At 38.7% G+C, this 23,088-nt stretch overlaps 11 protein-coding genes across 11 annotated transcripts; 7 read left to right on the forward strand and 4 right to left on the reverse strand.

Moving 5' to 3' along the window:
• Window positions 1-5: 5 nt before the first annotated feature.
• BATDEDRAFT_22530 (uncharacterized protein) lies at window positions 6-3,239 on the forward strand (the record flags this gene model as incomplete). Its single annotated transcript, XM_006675524.1, has 6 exons — window positions 6-1,176; window positions 1,238-1,329; window positions 1,425-2,107; window positions 2,183-2,452; window positions 2,521-2,638; window positions 2,733-3,239. The coding sequence occupies 6 exons, from the start codon at window positions 6-8 to the stop codon at window positions 3,237-3,239; spliced, it is 2,841 nt and encodes a 946-aa protein (XP_006675587.1).
• Window positions 3,240-3,993: 754 nt separating this feature from the next.
• BATDEDRAFT_1311 (apyrase) lies at window positions 3,994-5,584 on the reverse strand (the record flags this gene model as incomplete). The annotated part of the gene is made up of 3 exons (XM_006674818.1): window positions 3,994-4,622; window positions 4,752-5,333; window positions 5,437-5,584. Coding segments are annotated over 3 exons (1,359 nt in total), but the record flags the coding sequence as incomplete, so codon positions are not given.
• Window positions 5,585-6,630: 1,046 nt separating this feature from the next.
• On the forward strand, window positions 6,631-7,542 carry BATDEDRAFT_86049 (uncharacterized protein; the record flags this gene model as incomplete). The annotated part of the gene is made up of 1 exon (XM_006676112.1): window positions 6,631-7,542. One exon carries the CDS (start codon window positions 6,631-6,633, stop codon window positions 7,540-7,542), a length of 912 nt encoding a protein of 303 aa, XP_006676175.1.
• A 50-nt stretch (window positions 7,543-7,592) lies between these two features.
• BATDEDRAFT_8669 (uncharacterized protein) lies at window positions 7,593-7,895 on the reverse strand (the record flags this gene model as incomplete). Its single annotated transcript, XM_006674972.1, has 1 exon — window positions 7,593-7,895. The coding sequence occupies one exon, from the start codon at window positions 7,893-7,895 to the stop codon at window positions 7,593-7,595; it is 303 nt and encodes a 100-aa protein (XP_006675035.1).
• A 560-nt stretch (window positions 7,896-8,455) lies between these two features.
• BATDEDRAFT_22533 (uncharacterized protein) lies at window positions 8,456-9,586 on the forward strand (the record flags this gene model as incomplete). The annotated part of the gene is made up of 2 exons (XM_006675525.1): window positions 8,456-8,707; window positions 8,741-9,586. 2 exons carry the CDS (start codon window positions 8,456-8,458, stop codon window positions 9,584-9,586), a joined length of 1,098 nt encoding a protein of 365 aa, XP_006675588.1.
• Window positions 9,587-9,790: 204 nt separating this feature from the next.
• Window positions 9,791-10,920, forward strand: BATDEDRAFT_22534 (uncharacterized protein; the record flags this gene model as incomplete). The annotated part of the gene is made up of 2 exons (XM_006675526.1): window positions 9,791-10,155; window positions 10,254-10,920. The coding sequence occupies 2 exons, from the start codon at window positions 9,791-9,793 to the stop codon at window positions 10,918-10,920; spliced, it is 1,032 nt and encodes a 343-aa protein (XP_006675589.1).
• A 278-nt stretch (window positions 10,921-11,198) lies between these two features.
• Window positions 11,199-12,105, forward strand: BATDEDRAFT_22535 (uncharacterized protein; the record flags this gene model as incomplete). Its single annotated transcript, XM_006675527.1, has 4 exons — window positions 11,199-11,223; window positions 11,437-11,661; window positions 11,816-11,833; window positions 11,915-12,105. The coding sequence occupies 4 exons, from the start codon at window positions 11,199-11,201 to the stop codon at window positions 12,103-12,105; spliced, it is 459 nt and encodes a 152-aa protein (XP_006675590.1).
• Window positions 12,106-12,516: 411 nt separating this feature from the next.
• Window positions 12,517-14,914, forward strand: BATDEDRAFT_86053 (uncharacterized protein; the record flags this gene model as incomplete). Its single annotated transcript, XM_006676113.1, has 9 exons — window positions 12,517-12,522; window positions 12,683-12,862; window positions 12,936-13,027; window positions 13,102-13,210; window positions 13,309-13,487; window positions 13,573-13,819; window positions 13,913-14,401; window positions 14,459-14,644; window positions 14,744-14,914. 9 exons carry the CDS (start codon window positions 12,517-12,519, stop codon window positions 14,912-14,914), a joined length of 1,659 nt encoding a protein of 552 aa, XP_006676176.1.
• A 227-nt stretch (window positions 14,915-15,141) lies between these two features.
• BATDEDRAFT_85226 (uncharacterized protein) lies at window positions 15,142-16,487 on the reverse strand (the record flags this gene model as incomplete). The annotated part of the gene is made up of 7 exons (XM_006676389.1): window positions 15,142-15,183; window positions 15,254-15,356; window positions 15,422-15,453; window positions 15,523-15,684; window positions 15,760-15,839; window positions 15,925-16,127; window positions 16,237-16,487. 7 exons carry the CDS (start codon window positions 16,485-16,487, stop codon window positions 15,142-15,144), a joined length of 873 nt encoding a protein of 290 aa, XP_006676452.1.
• Window positions 16,488-16,986: 499 nt separating this feature from the next.
• On the reverse strand, window positions 16,987-20,387 carry BATDEDRAFT_85172 (uncharacterized protein; the record flags this gene model as incomplete). Its single annotated transcript, XM_006676390.1, has 13 exons — window positions 16,987-17,339; window positions 17,415-17,561; window positions 17,641-17,790; window positions 17,856-17,945; window positions 18,064-18,371; window positions 18,466-18,696; window positions 18,768-18,951; window positions 19,040-19,129; window positions 19,201-19,355; window positions 19,438-19,564; window positions 19,632-19,987; window positions 20,086-20,128; window positions 20,226-20,387. The coding sequence occupies 13 exons, from the start codon at window positions 20,385-20,387 to the stop codon at window positions 17,139-17,141; spliced, it is 2,244 nt and encodes a 747-aa protein (XP_006676453.1). The 3' UTR covers window positions 16,987-17,138.
• Window positions 20,388-21,302: 915 nt separating this feature from the next.
• BATDEDRAFT_86054 (uncharacterized protein) lies at window positions 21,303-22,881 on the forward strand (the record flags this gene model as incomplete). The annotated part of the gene is made up of 7 exons (XM_006676114.1): window positions 21,303-21,386; window positions 21,582-21,663; window positions 21,765-21,833; window positions 21,898-21,987; window positions 22,045-22,232; window positions 22,318-22,450; window positions 22,556-22,881. 7 exons carry the CDS (start codon window positions 21,303-21,305, stop codon window positions 22,879-22,881), a joined length of 972 nt encoding a protein of 323 aa, XP_006676177.1.
• Between the last annotated feature and the right edge of the window lie 207 nt (window positions 22,882-23,088).

Raw genomic sequence — 23,088 nt, forward strand, 5'->3', positions numbered from 1 at the left:
GAGAAATGGCCGATACAACAGCAGAGCCTATACTCTTTGTAAAATCTCAAAGTAGTCTTGAACCTATTTCAAAAGCACATGTGTTGGAGTCCAACATGTCCAACTTGGCTTTGCCACATGGTTTACCTGTACAAACCGCTAGTGATGCAGATGCTCAAGCCAGCATTGTATTGCAAAGTCCAAAGGTGGCATTCGAAAACATATCTTGTACAAACCAACTGGACCAAAACAATAGCCAGCCCGAGTTTTTTGATTCCAATCAAAAGTGCTTGATACCTACTGTAGCCATCAAACTATTGCCAACTACAGCATCTAGTATACATGAACGATGCCCAACTGCCGTGTCAGAGTCTGGACGCGATTCGCAGACAGGCTGTATGGATAAAGTTGTAGGTAGCAGTGTAGGCGTATTACTGCCATCCTTCAAAAACACTGTTCAATCTTCAAATGCATCTTTAGCCATACCGCTGTCGACTAAAAGCAACCTCTCCTATGCATCCCTGTCATCAACAGATAACATATCGCCACGAACAAGCCCGTCAAAATCCGTTTATTTAGAAGGGTGCCAAACCAGTCCTCTGATAGAAGCAACCCTATCAAAAACAGAAAAAATCATGAACCAAGAAACGACTTTTTCAGCAGCATTATCTAAAGCGGCATTTTTAGACAAGGTTATTTATGCAATGGATGATGGCATTGATGAACAATCTGCATTCATTCGTGCTGCAAAGGCAACTCCTTTAGTTTCGTTGTCTACACATGTAGATACAAAAAACCTCAAAACAGGCTTACAAAACATGAGTGCACATATTTTGGATGGACAAGACAATGAAACAGGTCCAAAACGGTTAGATTTGAATCATGTACCATTTAATTTCAAGCAACGAAAACAGCCATTAGCACAAGAATTGAACGGGCAATCCATACATCCACTTGAAAATGAGAGGTCTACAATTCCTACACATATACACGATTCTGTTCATGCCAAGGATCAGGCTATGGATAAATTAAAAGATCTCATTGATAAAATGAATGAACTTAGTGCAAACATGCAGCTTCCCTTACCCACAGATTTTGGAGAAGAGCCCATCAATTTCAGATCCATTAAAAAGACTCACCAAAAGATACAGCTTCTAATCAACGACTACGATGTCATATCAGACAGCGTTAACCGAGGTAACATGTGAAATCAAAAAGTTTGGTTTAAACAACTTGCTAATGTTTTACAACCAACTAGATCAGCAACAGGTTTTAAAAAATGCGTATCAGCAAAATACAGTTTTGTTGGTAGAAAAGGCTCAATCTGAACTTAGATCTGAATATGAAAAGGTAAATGCATCATGAAATCATTTGGACTGTATTCTTAAATAGCTATTCAACCAAGGTTTACCAACATTTTTCTATCCTGCATGGCAATAATGTAGAAAATCAAACACGATCAGTGCAATTCAAAAATTATGCAACTTTCAAAGGAATGTGCATTGGTCAAGGCAGAAAACACCAAACTCGCTCAAACATGCAATATGCAATCAAACGAATTGAAAGATCTGCGTGTATTCAAGTCTAGCATACAAACAGAGCAAGAACTTATGCTTAAAGAACTTGCTACGCGTCGTATGAATCAAAAACTATTGCTGCGTCAGCTTAAAGCTGCATTGAAGAGAGTATCAGAACTGGAAATTCAAATTCAATCTAAAGTCAAAACCCAAGATGATGGTCTTTTGCAAACCAATCAGAGAGTGGTAAACGAGTCGGATAGAAAACCTAGAGCATTTAGTGCCAGTTCGCGTGTATCTAAACCAGGCACAGATATGTTTTCAGGGTGGGATGAACAGTCTACTATTGAAAGTCGTCCAATATCAGGCCAATCATACCATACGAAAACAAATGAAAAGTATGTACCCAATATAGTGTGCGTGGCTCTGCCTGATCATCACACCAGTGAATATGAATGGACCAATGCAACCCATAATGAGCACGAATGCATGTCACAAGATCAGCTCGGCAAACAAAGTATTACTTTTCAGAATTTTCTTACTCTAAATGAATCAACAGACACTGACGATAATGGTATCGATATCAATGATCAAGCCATGCAAAGCTGGTGGTCAGTAACATGTGCTGAGCTGTATTTACATTAATGTTTTAAATATTGAATTTAATCGTTGTATCTTTGTTCAAGGCAAACGCTTAATTCTCAAAAGCCTCAATGGAACAAATCCACCACCACACAACTACTGTCACAAAAATGTCCACCAAGCGTAATTTATACAGCAAACAAAGAAGAATCAGAACCTGCAATTTCTATTGCTTACGAGTCGGACACAGATCAGGTATCTAGTCATAACGGAAAAGTCAGTCGTGATGCAATGCTACATCGTATTCATGCTCCCTGTCGAAAGCAACGTCGCCAGTTGCAGGAAGCCATATTCATTGAACGAGAAAAGCAGAGGTAATTTAAAGAAATGATTGCGTGTGTACCACTAAAATAGGTTCAATACACTGATGCATGGTATATAGAAAATCGGCAAGCACTCTGATATCTAGAAGCAACGCTATTAAACAGATCATTGATATAATGAAAGACTGTATTGACTCGCATAGTTTCAAAGCTTCCGAAGATGCGCAACTTGACAAGGTAATTTCTTGCTGAACACACCAGTGAAAAAGTAGATGCAATACTATTTTTATCCTGTTTGAATGCATTAACGCATTTGATACTTGTATAATAGAAAAATGGTGTAGAAGCACCTCATGTCGACCAATCAGTATTTTTGGAAGTGCTAAAGGGACTTCAAAAATTGTATACCTATATGGACACTGCCATCAAGTCTCACGAGACGGATGCAAATGATGATACCAAGTCTGCTTTTCGCGATAAAAATGTAGACCACATTCTGACAAGCGTAATTTATCGTGAACGCATAGCACGAACCAATGCTACGAATATTATAAGAACACACGATCCAGGAGTGAGTGATCGTGAGGCAGCAATACATCCTGAAAATATTGTTCGCCATGTGGTATATAATGCAGAATATGTACCGCCAGACAGTTTTGATCAATACAAATCCAAATCACACACATGCACAAACCACTTGCAATGCAGTGATGAACATGAACATACTTGTACAAGTATCACCCAAAAACAGTTGAGTGAAATGATTTCAATAGTGTTTTATATTGACTGCATCAACACACCTAACTTGATACATTTGGATACGTACATGCCAATGTAGACACGAATTCCATAATGTCAAATCCTGGATGCAACATATTAAAAAGAAACGTCCATACAGTGCAGAGAGTTCAAATACCAATACTCAAAATAGTGGATGTTCCTTGTCAAAATCTGAATCTGAGCCAATTCATGTCACGGTAGTTCAACTGGGTGTAGACAATCCAAGATCAACACAAACACCCTTACCACCAAAAATAGAATCAACTGATACCAATTCAAAACCTAGATCCAAACCGGGATCTGCTCGGATAGTTCATAAGCCTACAGAAAAATCATTTTCTCTCTTGCCATCTATTGAAAACACTACTCCCAAGAAACAAAGGCCAGCATCAGCACCTGATGGATCAAGCCTGACTTCAAAAGGAGCATATAAAAAAAATTGGAAGCACTCATTTGAAGATCAACGAATTGAGGGAACAAACAAAAAAATCAATGTAATAGGCATGGCTTTAAAATAAAAGTTTAATTATTGTTCCTACTATACAGTTTTATAAATAGCCATTCAGAATATCAAGAATTCAAACAAGACTAAATTAAAAATCATCATGAACTATTCCATATTGATCAGACTTGTACTTGATACCAAACCACGAAAAAAATAGCAGTCTGGTCTCGTGTAGATATCGAGAACACAACAACAATGCTATACAAAATGAAAACACAGCCATCACAATCAAGACAAAATACCAAGGTATAAAATCTGTAAAACGAGTACCAGTTACAGTGAATGCAAGCGATGTAGAATGCCGTGTAGTGTTGGGCTGAATGGTAGATGATGCATAGAGTAAAACCGCCCCAAGAGTCCATGAGATTGGAAAATCATCAATTTCGTTGATTGACTGAAATACTGGAAAGTGGTTTGCTTGATCTGATTCTCCAGTTGTGTCTGTATTGCCGGGAATGATCTTTGGCAGACCAAGCCCATCGTGTAATACACTCATGATCCATGCGCTCTTGAAGCATTGAAATTGTAGACGATCCATATCCTCCACATTTGGATAGGGAGTTTGTTCGTGCTTGGCAAGAATAGTTTTCCATGAAGTAGAGCAGTAAGAACGAGAGGCATCTAGTAGTCGCTGATAATCATATTCGCCACCCAACTCGTATACATCAAATAAAGTATACCAAAACTCTGATACTCCAATAAAATGATGATTTCTAAAATCAGCGATAGGCGCATGAACACCATTAAACAGACACGGAAGTTCTGCGCATTGAATATCCTTGTTCAATAAAGGATGAATTCGAGCCATGCAGTCATCATACGAGCCACTGCCATTAAATATAGTAGACAAGTCGGTAGAATGAGATGAGCTGACCTTTAGACCAAGAGGAAGGCAAGGGTCATCAAAAACTAGTTCATCCCTCTTGTTTAACATGTCTCGCGCGTGAATTTTAAAGTTTTCGATATTTGTATGACTCAAATCGTATGCCGATGTAGGTGCAGTTGATTGTTTTCTGTAGGCCGTTTTTAAAGATTCTGTGGTTGTTTCTGAAGGCTTTATAAAACTTTCTTCGTACCGCTTACGTGCCTCATTGACGCCGAATCCTAGAAACGTCGAAACAAACAAACTATATGTGGTCTCCAATCCATCGAGAAACCGTATCTGTACAGTTTTTAAATCATCACTATGTTCTTTAGCCATGTATGCCGTGGGAGAAAATGCAATCTGGGCAGAAGCTCCACCCATATCCAAAAACCCAAACAGTGGTTTGATGTGTTTTGCTATAGATACAGCATTGGAGTCATGTCCCGCAACAGGATTCAAATCAGGCTTGCTGTCGAATGTTCCTTTCAAGTAGTTTACAGTCAGCCAGCCAAATATTCCTTCAAGCTCGCCAGATATAACCTGAAAATAACTAATGCACGATTCTGGAAGCAAAAAATTATAATGAAGCCGTGCATATGTGCATGAAATTTTTAGCAAAAGCTCCTGATCTTGAGATGATAGCAGACGCATACCAGCAGTAGCGAATAAAAAAATGGGTGTGCTTTTGTGTTTATCTATAGGTACAACACTAGCTGCAAAATCGAGTAAAGAGCGAATATGATTGGCTACTTTTTGGGGATGTTTTGCAAATGACGATATTCCTAAAATGGTATGGCATGGTTAGCATTCATGATCGATGAATGGAAAACTGTTCGAGTTTGGTCAAGCAACCACGGTATTTAGCAAACTGTTTAAATGGCATACCAGGTGATGTTTTTAGCTGTGGAAGTGGACCTAATTCAGAACCCTTTTCAATTGTGATTATATTTTTTTTAGAAGGTAGTCTTGGATCTTTCCATGAATATATTAGGACACGAGAACCCGAGCTTCCAGCATCAATAACTACTGCATAACAGCGGTTAGAGGCCCATGTGTCTGATGAAACATTTACAAGTGGATCAGTTAATGCTGATCCAAAAGCAAGGTGAAGAATGGCATGTTCTGGATCTGATGTGTTGGGTAAAAGTGGTGGTTTGAGTGTTGGGGGAGCAGTCTGCGACAAGGGAAGCCTTAGCCATGATCCTGAGCGATTATCTGTATTTTCAGTCATGTTCATTGAAGAATATGAAATAATACAGCTAAGGAACACCACAATAGCCAAAATAATCAGCACTACGAGGCGATAATTGAGTTTTGCAGCTATTTAGATATGCGATTTAAAAATAAAGAATCGAGTTAATAAAATGGTCGTCGAATAAAAGTAGAGTGCATTGTAAAGAATAAAAAATAGACTAGACTGATAAAATATTGGAAATTACGGAATCTAACCTCCACAAAACCAGTATTTTACAGATGCCCACAAGTGTATCCGTAAAACCCGATTTCCACTAATATCAGGAAGTGGAGGACAATGAAGCCAGTCGAGCCAGCCCCGGGATGGTACACTATCAGAAACACCATTATATTGGGCATTGAAACTTCGACCAGCTGGAAAGAAAAGACTCTGACCTCCCCTCCCAGCATTATTGGATGGAGAACTAGGAATATAAATGCTATGAGGACTGTTTAACGAGGATTGGTTGGCAGAATTTAATGGCGACATTACAGTCAATGGTGACAAGTATGGACCTGCAGTCGTATTTGCAAGATTAGGACCAATGTCATCGTCGAGAAACGAGTCTGATGATGCTGCAGAACCAGCTCGTTGAAAGAATGTTGTAGTGCTTGCAGCTCGTCGTTCAACAAGCTGTAAAAAACCCTCCTGCCGACCGTCTGCAGATAACTGATGTTGCATCAAATTGTTATCATGAAAGGTTCAACTTTAATCTGGCCAAATATTTGAAGGGTTTCTGAAGTAACCCTTCAAATATTTGGAATACCAAAAAACATTTGAGATTTTCGAGTGCCAGCATTCAGGATTCTGAGCAGTTTGCTAGTGTTATCCGACCCAATATCATCATGGAATCCTTGTCTGGAGAAGACGAATATCCCTCACTTCCATCTCCTATTTGCTCCATCAATGACCATTCCTGTGATATAGAAGATGGGGAGATCCAAGAAGTTGATTTAGATTCTAGTTTAACAAAGATGGAGATGGCATGCATTACTGACAACACACAACCAAGTCTTGCTCTTTCCAAACGTACGAAACGGAAGCGCAAGCGACAAGCAGCAAGTTCAAGTCCCAAACATACCCCACCTGCAAGAAAAAAAGCATCTGCCATGATCAAGAATCCCACTGTTGCTCGCTCCAATATGCAAAAGTCGGTCAGTTGTAATCCAGCACCAATGCAACCAACTTGTTTGAATCAATCTAATGAGATACCAGCACCAGATCCCATAGTACATAAAGCTTCTTCCGATCCAACGATCGGATCTGCACTTGCTGCAGTATTTGGAATTAGCTCATTTGAATCGCTTCCATATATCCATCCTTCTCTATCATTTAATCCAGAGTCATCAACTACTGATTCGACAACTGCATGCATACCTCTGCAAGCCTTGCCAGCTGAACCCCAAAGAATCAGAAATGTCTATAATAAACCCAAAAAGCCATGTGTATTTTGGGCCAATAATAAATGCAAGCAAGGAAGCCAGTGCACATTCTCGCATGATGGACCTGGATCTGATGCTCGTTCAAAACAGGTGTGTCGACACTTTAAAACAAACAGCTGTATCAATGGATCACAGTGTCCGTTTTCTCACACTCTCAAAGATGCTCCATGTGTTTTTTTTCATTTCAAGCAACTAAATGGTGGATGTCTGCAAGGTGAGCAGTGTCCATATTCCCACCTTCCCATCACTGCCGATCAGCAAGCAGTTCTCGATAAGGAGCAAGCTAGATGGGACAACTATGTTAAAAATAAATAGATGTTCAACATGGCATACAACACTCGGATATTCTGCACCAAAACATTAATTCATTTGCTCGACTGTTTGTAGCCTCTAGTGTCCAGAATTTGTACTCCGCACATGGCACATATACCATTCTTGTAGGCACAACCTTGACAGTAATGGGCCGATGCTTGATTAACCGTCTCTTTGCATATTTTACATCTTTTTTGGTATGGCATGCTTTTGGCTACTTTAGCCTTTGATGACAAGAGCTTGTTTTCATTCAGTTTCCGGCCACTAGAGCCAACTATAACATTGAGGGACCCATCTTTCCATTTGTCAGGAGTAGCCAAGGCAGCTAGCTTTTTTTCACACTTGATACATACCATGGACCTTGATAAAGTAGTCTAGACAGATGAAAGTCGAGTGAGTTTTGATTCAATTGGATTGTGCAAACTTCAAGATTGCATTTTCACCAAAAATAAAGCTTTTCAACCAAGACATTAAGATTATGATTAATGACAAAGAGCATGAAACGTAGAGATAAAATGAGAAATTGTCAGTGATTGTCATCCTTGATGTTGCTTTGCAAGTATCAGTGGATTATTGGTTTGAATGGTAGGAGCATCTATCGCTCATATCTCCTTGCCAAGGCGATAATCTAACTTGTTGATACAGTCAGTTTGCTGAGCGACCTGCCAGTCATTGATTCAATATAGAACAACACCTCTTGTCTAGTCTTGTTATGACGTTCAACCTATATAGATTCCTTACACTAATCTGAAACAATTGTCCAATTCTGTGGATAATTCACGCTGAAATGCTAAATAGTTGCTTGATGCTACTAGATGCTTCAAAACATGACGAAATTAGGTTGCCAACAGTTTCTCACTTTATTTTATCTTCATTCTTATCCCTATTGTTGCTAGCCGTGGCGGTTTGAAGCAATATGAGCAACCAGAAAAGTATGATTAATGGGGCCAGAAGCGACGACACTTCTCGGACTCCCTTGAAAAACAATGCTGGTATACCTATTTTTCTTAATCATTTTATACTACCTACTCCACCAACCCCTAGCAGGAATCCAAAAGCCTCCAAGTCTAACCATAGGAGAAAAGTTTCATCAGATGCAAAGTCCCACCAGTCAAACCCAAATTACTCGCACATGCTCTGTGACAACCCGGCCAGGATAATTCACACAGTATGTAGTAAGCTTTGAACCATATCAAAACAGCACATTTCTAACTTTGTCATTCAACAGCCTTACCCCAGTCCGACTGTAAATTCAAAAAAGATGAGTGGCATTATAACAAAGAAATCCAACTTCATGTGCCAATCACCCTCTAAAAAGCTTATTGGTGCTTTCAATCATTTGCCTGACAAGTCACTTACAAATCAAATCTCGTCGAAATCTGTTTCTCAGTTCAAATGGGGCGAGTTTCCAAACAGGTCGGAATATGATTCAGAGTCGAAGAATAGAAATGTCTCGATACCATTCTGGGACTGTTTTGGGAACAAGGCAGATGTCACTGCAGACTCTACTTTGTCCAAAGACGTGCTTGATTTGTCCAATCGAATGGATGTATTGGACAAGGGTAGCAGTTCCACTTCAGAGTCACTTACAACTCTCGTCTCCAAATTGGACTCTTACAATGACTCATTAGCTGGACATATGCAATCTGTAACTAAAAAGATTGATGCTCACATTGCCGAGTGTCTGGATTCAAATGAGTTGGCCAGCAGTGACATCAGTTTGAAACTGGATTCGATCCAAGAAACCATTACATTGCTAGCACAGTCAAATTTTAGTTCAAGCTCTATACTGGAAGAAGGCCAGAGACGAAATAAACGCAAAATTGAACAAGTGCAGCAGCAAATGGATACTATTGAGGATCATGTTGGCAAATCTGACCAGCTAATTCAAACCCTATCTACACGCATTCAAGAGTTGGAGCTTGAACGTCAACATCGAAGCAAACGTATATGCACCACTGCTAAATGTGTTTTGATTTCTGCAGCGGTCGGCGCCTTTTCCGGGATTGCTGCTGCCGCCGGAGTTATTATGAGTTCGGAATATTAATGCAGAGCGAATAAACCATGCTTGCTATGTGATTTGAAGCTGGACTGAATTTAGTGTTGGCGCATGGTAGTGTATAAATACCTCTACATAAAACCAAGATACTTGCAACCATCCTGAACTTTAAACGCTTGAATCAAGGAGTATATATACGATCACTACAGCATCTCAATCACTGTTTCTAACCCTAGCTACCCGATACTGAATATGTCAACAAGTATATCAGATGCGACAACGCACTCAGTGCGACTACTCACCTACAACATGTTTATGCGTCCACCTGGGATCTATTCTGGAAACGGTGACTTTAAATGGGAGCGACTAAGACTGTTTGCATCAACTGTACTTTCATCGTACGATGTTGTCAGTGTCCAAGAATGCTTTGCATTTGGCACTACTCGACGCTCAGAGTTTATTCGGCTAGCCAAAGAACAGGGGTTGGAATACCATTGTGCTTGTCCACTACCATCTTGGACTTCTGGCCAAGTGGATGGTGGATTGCTGATTCTCAGTCGATTTCCCATAACTGACACAGACTATCTCACCTATCCTCGAGGAGTTCATTCCGATTGGTAAGCCCATACTCTTGGGAAAATAGCATCCATTTGCCTATTGGACTATCTGCGTATGTTTGTATCGTATGATCTGAACATTGCATTTGAAACCATAGGCTGGCTGCCAAAGGAGTATTGTATGCTCGAATCGAAGTTGCTCAAGGTCAGTATCTGATGTTGTTTTCAACTCACACTCAAGCAAGCTACGAAGCAGATCCACCACTGGATTCTCCATCTTCACTTGTTCGTCTTGATCAATTGCAAAGAGCTTCAAAGTTTATTTCTGCTAAACTTGATCCAATCGAACCAACCAATTCTCAGCAAGCCAAAGGCGTGGTTATGTTTGCTGGTGATTTCAACGTAAACGGCCGATTCAGTAGACTAGATGGTGTTCAGCATAGCAAAGAATATCAACTTCTAGTGGACACTATAAGTGGATCTCAGTCTATTCAAGATCAGCAAACACCAAGCGAAATCTCAAAGAATACATCTCAAAAAGAATTGTTTGATGTGGTAGATATTGCCTACACTTGTTTAAACGAGCACCCGGTAACAACCTGTACCATAGTTGATACTGATAAAGAGCCAGAAAATAAGTGTCTTGACTACTTGTTTCATCTTATTTCCAAATCTACCACTCCAACTAGCGTTCAATTCAAGAACGTTTCTGTTGAGCCGTTTCTTGTCGACAAGCAACCATTCACGCATATGTCGGATCATTGTGGCATGGCAGCTAATTTGGTCTTTACCCAGATAAATCCATTGGATATGCCATCCAAGTAACCTGAGATGCTTTATTCAAATAAATTATTTTAGATAATTTATTACTAAGAGTATTCCATTCTTCAACACTCTGTAAAACTCATGCATTCCAGTTCAAGAAATCAAAGATTGCAGTTTCGGGAATAAAACTGTTGTTTCCTTACCAATCACCCAATACCATAATGTTGATTTGTAGAAACAAGAGTTGTAGATTGAACACATGTCGAATATATTGAAACATGCAACATTCGCTCAGTTATACAAAATGAACATGAGAGAGAAAGACTAATTAATTGTCAATGAGTTTAGAGGACACAATGACCAGTAAGTTTTGTGGAAACTGGTATTAATTACTCCATGAGATTGTTTGTATTTTGGCACTCCAATGTTCCATTTTTACGCGAATACAGCTGCAACAAGACTTGTCAAACATTGCAGCTAATCAAGTAAAAGTAGTATACATAAGACACCGAATGACTAGGAGTTCATTGATAATACGGGCTGCGTTAGTATTTGTCATGGCATTTTCATTTATAGTGAGTGCTCAAGATGATGCGCATTTAAATATGCAGGCAGCTCCTAAAAAAAGGTTTCTGACCATGGCAGAAGTTGACGCTCAAGCCATTGAGGCGGACAAGTCCATCGAGTTTATCTTACCTAGCGAATTTCCAGTATTTATGAGTCGACCTGGCTACCAGTTTATATTTTATAGCGCAACCTGGTGTAAATACTGTAAAAGGCATGCATCTGATACCCTTGCTTGTAAAGTTTGATTTATCCAATTCAATCCGTATGGATTCTAACTCGACTTGCTATTGCATTCTTCATAGACTCACTCCCAAATGGCTTAAACTTCAGAAAAGAATTGTCAATGAACAATCGCTAGTAGATGCTAATTTGCATATGGCAAAAATAGACTGCACCAACGAAGAGCGTATGTTGATCCAATGCCATTAATTTTTTACAGCTTTATTTTAAGATCCGAAACTATATCTGACACGTTTTGTTATTTTAGAATTCTGTACAACTAATAGCGCAGACGGTTATCCTACAATGTTTTTGTATAAAGATGGTGGTTTTGTAGAGGAGTACGTTGGCGAACTTTTAGTAAGGAACATGCTGCAATACCTTGTAGATAAGATTGGCGATATGCAACGTGCTATACATCAGCAATCAGAGGATTCCAAACCTCATAATGAATTATAAGTCTTGCACTTTTTTGTTTCAGAATATATCCAGATGAGCGATAGTGTAGTGAGCGTGCTAGACTCGAAGTTTAAATGTGCCAACCACAGCCGTATTCACGCAACGTGGACCATTAATAAGAGCTGAACAAATGTTGCATGTTTCAATATATTCGACATGTGTTCAATCTACAACTCTTGTTTCTACAAATCAACATTATGGTATTGGGTGATTGGTAAGGAAACAACAGTTTTATTCCCGAAACTGCAATCTTTGATTTCTTGAACTGGAATGCATGAGTTTTACAGAGTGTTGAAGAATGTTTATTCAAGAATATCAATTTATAATAGGAAAGCATAGCAAGTATTTAACTATTGCCTTTTAAAACAGAAGAGATAGTGGCTGCAAAATAGTGTTTTATTTTACGTGAATATGTCTGTAATTGGTAGTTTACGAGCTACCATTTCAATTGACCGATAAGTGACAATGGTAACGTATCTTGAATGTGCATAATTGCATGCATCTAAATAGGCATTATCGGACCATGTATTTCTCACTGAATAGCATACACAATGCCTATTCACTTGTTTATAAATAGTCAGTCTTACAAATGCAAGATCCAACCTTGGAACGGTCCTTTCGTGGACATAAAGATGTTATTACCGGCTTGGCCTTTAAACCGTCCATGACACAACTGGCTTCCACATCTATGGATCATTCAGTGATGATATGGAACTTTAAACCACAATTACGAGCATTCCGCTTTGTTGGTCACAAGGTGAATGAATGTTGTTCAAGTAATGTGGTCAGTTCATGCCATTGACCATGTAGATTTGTTGATATCAATTTAGGCTCCAGTTACTAGTGTTGATTTTGCATCCACTGGACAGCTGCTTGCCTCGTCGTCTAGGGACAAAACTGTCCGACTCTGGACACCCAATGTGTATGTTCAAATCTGTTGAACCATAAAATGCCTTGCAATCTGGCTTATACCTGACTGTTACTTTTCTAATATAGTAAAGGGGACGTCACTGTGTTTAAAGCACACACATCCACTGTACGAAATGTCCAGTTTTCAAAAGACAGTGAGCAGTTGCTAACAGCATCAGACGACAAGACTATCAAAGTATGTTGGATTCGACACAACTTGCATTTCAATCTTAATTTGTGATGGCTCAGATCTGCCATGTGGGCAATTACTAATGCTTCCGCTTGCTATTCTAGTTGTGGTCGACCCATCGGTCTCGTTTCCAATACACTCTTGCTGGTCACCTCAACTGGGTTCGCACTGCGAGGTTTTCTCCCGATTCTCGACTAGTTGTATCAGGAAGTGACGATAAGACTGTGCGTCTTTGGGATCTTGCTAGCAAGTCATGCGTTAAAACCTACTGGGATCATCTTGGGTAAATATATTTTAATCAATAGCTTGCTAAACAGTAGTTGGATCGAAATTGACAGTCTAGTTTATATTATACACGGTACTTGTAGCATGGTGTCATCTGTCGCGTTTCATCCATCAGGCTCTGTTATTGCAACTGCCTCATCGGATCGCTCAATTAAACTTTTTGATATTCGGACTCACAAACTGATTCAGCACTATGGCGATGCACATTCAGTACCAGCGTCTGGATCGGAAGGAAATGCTCTTACTGTAGCAGGTGGGGTCAATAGCATTGCGTTTGGCGGACAGAATGGAGAATGGCTTATTAGTACAGGAATGGACGGTTTAATCAAAGTATATATAATGCGTGTTTTTCCCGTCACAATAGTCAAAGCATGTTGATAATTCATGGTTTAACACTTGGACTTTGTGCTTATACTTTTCTAGGTTTGGGATGTTAAGGAAGGTCACTTGTTTTACACGCTTCATGGACACAAAAATGGTCCGACCACCACGGCAGTATTCTCTCCTGCTGGAGACTACTTTGCAACAGGTGGCAGTGATTCTCAGGTAATGGTATGGAAAAGTAACTTTGATCAAATAGACCAATTCGATAAGCCAGTCAATGGATTTTTTGACAATTACACTGCACAAGCATCTCGTCGGAGTATTCATGCTGCAAGTAGCTATCCACATCCACCGCATGAGTTACACACAGATCCATTTGTACAAACACAGGTCGGTTCCAAACATAGACCAAAATCTCCATCAATCTCTAGTAATGTCCCAATTTCAAATGGTCCAGGTGGGTTAGTTTTTAAACCACAGCAATCCCATCCGATAGACAATGCTTCTCGTGGTGGAATGTCAACAGTGCATCCAACAAACTACTCTCCTGAAATTGTGGATATAGGCGTATCATCAATATCGAATATGGTATGATTTTGACACATAACAAATAATATTTCCACTAAACTAACTTTAAATGCCAAGGAGTATACTAGTAACAAGGAGCATACTCCTTTGCATTCTAATAACAATGTTGCTCACTCCACTTCCCCTGAACAGCCAGCAACATCTATACTAGAAGTTCAAACTTCGTCTGACCAAATTTCAACAACGCTTCAGCATATTGTTCGGCAAATTGATGTTTTGACTCAAACCATGAGCATTTTGGAGGTAAAATCCGATTTTTTCATATCTGGTCGAGTAGATTTACATTTTTTTAAATATTATTCTATGCTACTCGATATATTGATGTCGATTTTATTGTTGTAGAGTCGGTTAACAATGAGCGAAGACCGTGTCATGGCTCTTACTAAGCATATAGTTGATGCTCAGCAAGTTTCTGTACCACACAGTATCTCCACAAATACTCAAAATCCTTCTGTCAGCAATGTAGATATTGTTCCGGATAAGCAAGCGTCACAAAATGGATCGCCAATGTAGTATGCTATGCATTTAAACCAGAATCAAATCGTTTTTGATCATAAATCAGTATACATTTTTATATGCCGTCATGCTAAGCGTATTTATGTTTTGCATAGCTTAGGCCAACAAATAGGGTTGTGGGATAGCAGTCATAATGAATTGAGTCGAGATTTATTGTCTTTGGACTGATTGAAAATGCATATGCTGTGATAAAAAGCAAGCTAGTACTGTGAATCTCCAAAAACTTAAAAAGTAAAGACATTTCGACCCAGACCTGTGGCATTGGCCTATAATTTCAAGGTGTGAGAACTATTTCAATGCAATCTTTTAACACTGGTATTCAAATGAATGTCCTACCCTACGAGGAGATGTCCCAGTTGGAGAGTTTGTAGCTAGAATCTCTTTTACATTCCAAAACGCATAGCACATCAATATTCCGACAATGGAGGCATGTACCGATCTAATTCAGGCAAGCCAATCGCGTGAGTACATTATAAAAAAACAGAATCGAGTGAAACTACATACGGTAAACATTGGACAAAAGCGTCCGATTGATCCTATAACATATATAATAGTGAGTATGTGTAGCCCTTATGTTTGGTGTGTTGAGTCGTCGGGTACACTACCTTTCCACCAAATTGACCATTGTTTGCAGCTCCAATAATAGCCATAGTAATCATTGCAGAAAATGCAATAGTAAAAGTCACGATTGCGTTGGAATACAACACGTAATTGGAAATAGCCGGCAGTAGTTCCTTGCGACGACGTTCATTGATTCGAAGTGCAATCTACCCAATACAGTCACAATTAGACTCAGTAGGATCCATGTAACCCTGTGCAACTATTCATTGAATTCAACTCACTGCAACAGAAATGATTGTGCAAATGATGGCATCAGTAGCAAGCATGATAGCTGCAAACGATCCAAAAAGCGATGGAGTGACTAATATATTGAAAATGCATGAAATGCTTAGATGTAGCTGTATCCATATCAGTTGATTGACAGTCAGGTTTAAAGTTGAACTTACTTCCACCAATAGCAACTAAGATTGGGATAGCAATACGTATTCCTCCAACTATTCGAAGCCAGATGACACTACGAGTACGAGTTGCTGGAGTATCTATTGGCCTCATTAAAAACTCGGCCGCACGAGAGATGATGGCATGAATAATCAAAATTCTGCCCACTTCAGTAATAAGTGTAGAACAATTCGCAATCAGTGCAAATGTACTAATCATCACTCATACAATTATTTATAATTAGTTAATATTGAAATGTGTCCCATATTTTTATGGTAAACGTGATGGTTCTGTCAATGATTTAACTGGATACGACTTACATGATACCCAAAAAGTTACTTTGGCTGTAGAAAAGCATGGAAAATGCTACCCCTTTGAACGCTTCTCCAATATGCAATAATGTAATGGCAATAAAAATCATTGCAGTTATACGTTTTTCACTGACACTCATAGAATCAAACGCCTTTTCTTTATAGAGTTGGTACGATCGAAGTGGAGGCAAGGCACCCAAAAGCGTAGCTGCTACGGCAGTTGCAAGCAGCTGCAGATGAAATTCTGAAGATGCAGACATTTTAGCTTCCTGAGTTGAAATATCTATTTAATAGTACTAGAGCAGTTAGTAAAGTTGTCAAGCATCAAAGTATAGCTTGGTGGTAGCAGTCTAGTCATCTATTTACAGCAGATAAATCCTAGATATGGATAGTAATTTGTATGAAAATGGTATTTGATCTTATATAATAAAGAAAAGTAATGATTACACTCTTGGATTTCAATGTGCACCTTGTGATCTTGAAGTTGGGTAGTAGCTTAAGCTCGATTTCTCTATTTAGATAAATTAGTCTATTTGGACGCGTGCAATTATATTCCTTATATTGGATAAATCCACTCCACACTTTTGTTCCAGTTATCCACCCCACAATTTACTTGACTCGTACCTAAATGCTTTTGACACTAAATCGCTATATCACATCAACTATATCCATGCATTGCTTCCAGTTTGATTGATATTAACTCGACTACGGTCTGACTCGGTAAAGGTAGCAGAATAAGACACGTCTTTCAGATAAAAATGCTTCTACAAGACTCGACTTTGTTTATTCAAATCTAATATTGACTTTGCTTTAAACACTTTGACGTCTAAAATAAATTTTCGATTCTTGAATCAAATTGCAATTTAATCTGATGTGTAGCAAGGATTAAAAGATGATGGTTGCTTTCCAAATCACACCGAACGAAGCCCACATCGTTGGCGAAAATTATCATAAAATTCAAGCATTCGTGGTGTAATCCGCGGTGTGATTCTTTTGATGGCATCAATAAAATGCCTTTGAAATACACACAATGCATGCAAATCTTCCTCCATGGCATGTAGAGCTGCTTCCTGGCATACTGCCATAGTCTCAGCACCAGAAAGCCCTTCAGTCTATAGATTAAAAATACATAAAACGCCATTAGTTTGATGCAAATATTGCTTAAAGTTGCAATGGCACGAGTTTACCAATTCTGCAAGTTTTTTAAGATCTACATCGTCACTACATGCCATCCGATTTGTTTGAATGCGAAAAATTTGCTCACGAGAATCTGCATCAGGTGGCGAGACGTACAGAATACTATCTATCCGTCCAGGTCTTAAAAGTGCAGTGTCCTGTCATCAAAAATTAAATCAATACACATATAAATGAATTTGCATAAAATTAAAGTTTATGCCAAATATACTCGCTTACCAAAATGTCTGGCCGATTGGTTGCGGCAACTATAGTAACGTTAATCAGCGGTTCAATTCCATCCAGCTCGTTCAAAAGTTGAGAAAGAACACGATCTGCTACAGAAGCATCGTCGCCACCACGTCGAACTGCAAGTGCATCAATTTCATCCTAAAACTTACATATAAGTACAGGTATATAAATTGTACACGATAAAAAGCCATTTAAATACTTGCAAAAAAAATAATCGATGGAGATGCAGCCCGCGCTTTGCGAAATATCTCTTGTACTGCCTTTTCTGATTCGCCAACCCATTTACTGAATAGCTAACTCATAATCAATGCCAATGTACTGTTTAGTTTCAAAACAGAAAGTCGAGTCTATCCAACATGTAATACAGTCTAGTGTTGAGCAACTACCATCATAAACCAACAGTCTACTAACCTCGGGCCCTTTGACAGCTAAAAAATTCAATCCAGCCTCAGTAGCTAAAGCTTTAGCCATGAGCGTTTTGCTACAACCAGGTGGTCCGTAAAGTAAAATTCCTTTTGGAGGAGAAATATTGAATTTGAGAAACGCCTCTGGATGCTTCAATGGCCACTCTACTGCTTCTCGCAATCTCTGTTTGACATCTTCTTGACCTCCAATATCAGTCCATTTCACTTTTGGAACTTCAAGAGTCACTTCCCTCATTGCACTAGGTTGAACCATTGACATGCCCAGACGCATATCTTCTAACGTGATTTGCAAATCTAAAAGTGCACGGTAAACAACACCATAATTCTGCCATGGTAAATACTACTACCCATTCATGTAGATGTTAAATTACATATACTTGTTACAAACCTAATAGGTGCATTTCATCATCCGTTTGCACCACTCCTGCATTTAATGATTCTGCTTCAATACGCTGAATTGCTTTTAGACCCGCTTCACGACAGATTGCAGCAAGATCAGCACCAACATATCCGTGTGCATTGGCACTGATAGTCCGTAGATCCATATCATTTAATGAATTTGGGACTTTTTTCAAAAGAGCTTGCAGGATTTCAAAACGGTGAATTTCGGAAGGAATACCTACATTAGATTTGATAATAGGTTATGCTTACCATTAGAAAAAGTCAAAATGCGCCAAATAGTAGCTTTACCTATTTCAATTTCGTGGTCAAATCTTCCTGGACGACGTAGTGCATCGTCTATTGCATTGGGTCGATTCGTTGCACCAATAACAACTAACCGATGGTGTTGAGTTGTTTTGGATGAATATGTGTTTATGCCATCCATAAGAGTCAATAGTGCAGCTACGATACGTTGGTGTACTTCGGTAGCACCCTTCAAAACAGTTGCAAGAAATATCAACACAAACTCCATTGTTTATCGTATCAGATAGCATGCTTCAAAAGAGTTGAAATCTGCTTACCTCGTCTCGTTTTGGGCACAAGGCATCAATTTCGTCCAAAAATATGATTGATGGAGACTTTTCGTTTGCTTCTTGAAAAATATGATGGAGCTATAGATTATTCGAGGTTGAATTAGAGAATCTGTCGCACATAGTGCATAGTAAACAGGAAAACTACCCACTCTAGTTTCTGCCTCTCCATGAAATCGACTCATGATTTCAGATCCATTTACTGTAATTACATGTGCACTAGTTTCGTATGCCACTGCTCGAGCCAAAAGTGTTTTACCCGTGCCTGGAGGGCCAAATAAAAGTATGCCACGAGGGGGTCGAAATCCTGATTGTAGTATTGAAATGTGTAAACAACGTATCCAAGACATGCCAGTTTTGTAAAGATATGATCAAACAAAATTTCTTACCAAGACAAGAAATGTGTTCAGGATTGCATAGCGTCAATTCAACCAAGGATCGAACTGTAGATATTTGTTCCCCCAATCCTCCAATGGTGCTGTATTCAACTTTTCCTACTCGAGTTTCAACAGTTGACTAAATCGGTAGATAAGTTTAAAAAACACGGTTTGATTTTGCATTCAGAGCACTATAGTTGACCTACCTTGGCTTGCTCAAATCTCACACGGGTAGATCGCACAAGCCTGAATGGAATGATTTGATGTGGGTCGGAGTTGATTTGGATGGGATCAATAGGAGTAATCTGGTCTACCATGCACAATCGCTCTTTTCCATAATACTGGAATCGAACCATCTGTCCACTGCAAACATACTCTGTTTCCAACAATATTTCTTTAACGTATATTGACAATGCTTCGTCTATATGAAACTCTGGGGTGTGTAGCCAGACTAGATTAATTATAGCGGCGTGAACAGCAGGTACAGAAACAAGGGAAAGCGTAGCAGTGCTTCCTTCCAATAAACTTGCAGTATCAAGTATATGCTGAGAAACAGATATATCTATTGATGGCATTAATATTGTAAATCAAAACATGTACCATAATCTATTGTTATCTGACCAGCACAATTTCGAAATCAAAAAGATTTACAACACTTACGTTCTGCAGAAACAGTACGAGATGGCCAAATAATTCCTAAAGACTAACGTTTTATTCAAGCATGTCTATTAGTATGACCATCGAGTAGTCCAGATATACGAGCAATGATGTCAAAACTCCATGTTTCACAAGTCTTTCACCTTGCATGCACTTTGAGAAGAAACTTGAACAAGATCACCAGCAACAAGACCCAGTTTCTCCATGCATTGTGGATGGAAAAGTATGCGTAGAGGACGAGGTCTAGCTGCAGAGGTTGGATTAGTGTCTTCTGTAAGCAATACACAGACTTGCATTGATGACATGGCTCTTGGTTTGAAAATAGCGCCTGCTAATGAAATGGGCTGTAAATCACTGCATATATTTCAATATCGGTATTAATAAATATCCTGGTAGTGCAGACTGCCAAAATAGTAGCTAAATGGATACCTACGTTGTTTGATCGCTATCTCTACGAATGGATTATGTCTAACAATCTCCTTTATTCAAGTTGACAAAGTGTAAAAATATTTATAGATGAATTCATCAACGATTACAAACTCGAGGGTTTTGCTGTCGTCCACTTGATAGTCTTTTTGAAATGATTATTTTCTACTTTTATTTTACTAGAATGGAAATAAATCAGTCAAGAGTCGATCGATATCTTGCGCTCGACAACTTTTCATCTGGCTGGCTCAATAAGTAAATTCTGTCAACTTGACTAATTCAAACTTTGACTTGAAAATGTTCGACTCGTCTATTTTTGCCTATTCATTGATCAAGTTCAAACAAGATTGCTTTTAAATAAACAAGCCTTGTGTAAGTAGAAAGTGATCAATTCATCAGAATTTGATACTGAATAATCTTGCTCGGCGGGTTTCGAGTATTTACAAGCTCTAATTGTTTCAAAAATAAAATATTTGATGAATGTGTAGTTTGAATGCAAAACTGAAACAAATATTACATTATCTAGAAATGAGATACAGTAAAGTATATCCAACCAGCGTGCCAGGAAATATCGACCAAATCTAGGCGTCTTTCCTATACATGAAAAGCCTATATACAAAACAAACTTGTTCAACAATGGGTATTGCATGATGATTTCCTGTTTCATATATTAAATACCTAAATGTACAATATCCAATTATAAAGTGATTGCTTATCTAGGTATCCAGCAAAAACATATTTAGACTTGAAAGGAGTTTTAAACGAACTTCGCGTCAAACTTTTAAAAATTCGTTATGGATTATTACAAGGTGTTGGGAATCAACCGAGCAGCAGATGACGATGATATTAAGCGTGCGTATCGCAAAATGGCTTTAAAGGTAAAGATACAGTTTCAAGCACATGTATTTAATTGTTCATCGCCTGTCTTTAAGGGGGTTTTTGGTTGCTTGTTTGCTGTCCTTGGTTTATTTAGCTATATACCAGTGACCAGCTATTTATCGTTTAAATATATGCATGTTTTTATGTATGAATTATGACTCTAATTTTAACCCTCAATCACAATTTCCAAACAGCTTCATCCCGAACGAAACCCAGCTTTGGAAGCCAAGGAAGATTTTTTTAAAGTTGCAGAAGCGTATCATGTATTAAGTAATGGTAAATAGTACATATTTAATCAACTTTTTATTTGCAGTCATTTCATTGTGACTATGATATGGTATTGCACACTTGTTTACATGCCTGTATATTTGAAATAGCAAATCGAAAAGCCATATACGATCAATATGGCAGCGAGGGCTTAAAAAAAGGAGTACATCCTAAATTTAGTAATGTGTATTGCCTTTTTTTGTAAGAAATCATCAAGTACCACCAACTCATCTTGAACCGTAGATTTTGATGGATACAAAGGAGGATACGAGTTTCATGGAGACGCAGACGAAGTTTTTAACCAGTTTTTCGGTGGTAAAAATCCATTTTCGGGTAAGCAACACATTTTGATAATAAGCATGATACACTGAGCTTATACTATGATATCAGACTTTTTTTCTCAGCACGGGGGGTCGGAAAAGGCTGTTTTTGGATCCAGATTTGGAGGTCTTCATGGCATGAATAAAGGAGTTTCTGAATCTGCCATAGTGCAAGATCCTCCCATCGAGTTTGACCTTATCCTCACGTTACAGGAGTTGTATCTTGGATGTGTAAAAAAGATTAAAATTTCTAGAAAGGTATCCAATAGTTTGTCTTGTAGTCAATCTTACATGATCAAATTGAATGCCAAAAGTTACTCATTATACACTGTATATTGCTTAGGTTCTCGACGATGATGGTTTTACTACATCTCTAGTGGATAAAATATTAACAGTGGAGGTTTGTCCTGGATGGAAAGCTGGAACTAAAGTGATATTTCCTAAAGAGGGAGATCAAGGTCCCAACCGTATTCCTGGTAATTCCAGCTTGTGATGATTTTTTACAATATGATTGATCAATATAAGCTATGGCTAATCATTTAAATGTAAACCATTTGTTTGAAATCCAAAATGTTGTGTAGCGGATATGGTTTTTACGGTGAAGGAGGAAAAGCACCCACAGTTTACTCGGCAGGGAAACGATATTGTGTATTCTGTAGATATTCCACTAGTGAAGGCTTTGACAGGATGGAATATGGACATTCAAACATTAGATGGCCGTTTACTCAAGGTGCCAGTCAATGAAACAGTCACTCCAAACCAAGTAAAAACAGTCCCTAATGAAGGAATGCCTATTTACAAGCAAGCTGGAAAACGCGGCTCGCTGATTATCCAGTTCAAAACACAGTTTCCTACACATCTTACTGATCATCAAAGGATGCTTTTAAAACAAGCCTTTTCTTCATGAATAAACTGGGTTGAATTAGAAACATGAATGCTGATATACATTTAAAAGATTCCAGCAGTGACATTGAGTTTGAAATCACAACTGACGACAGAGGGAATAGTGAGAGAATAAAAGTATTTATCGATCGTTTCCTATACACGACAATCTGACTTGTTGACACGATCAGTTTGCTAAATAACTTGCTGCTCTTTTGAATTGGATATTCGA

This window comes from Batrachochytrium dendrobatidis (genome assembly GCF_000203795.2).
Source record: "Batrachochytrium dendrobatidis JAM81 unplaced genomic scaffold BATDEscaffold_1, whole genome shotgun sequence".
Classification (NCBI taxonomy): Eukaryota; Fungi; Chytridiomycota; class Chytridiomycetes; order Rhizophydiales; genus Batrachochytrium; species Batrachochytrium dendrobatidis.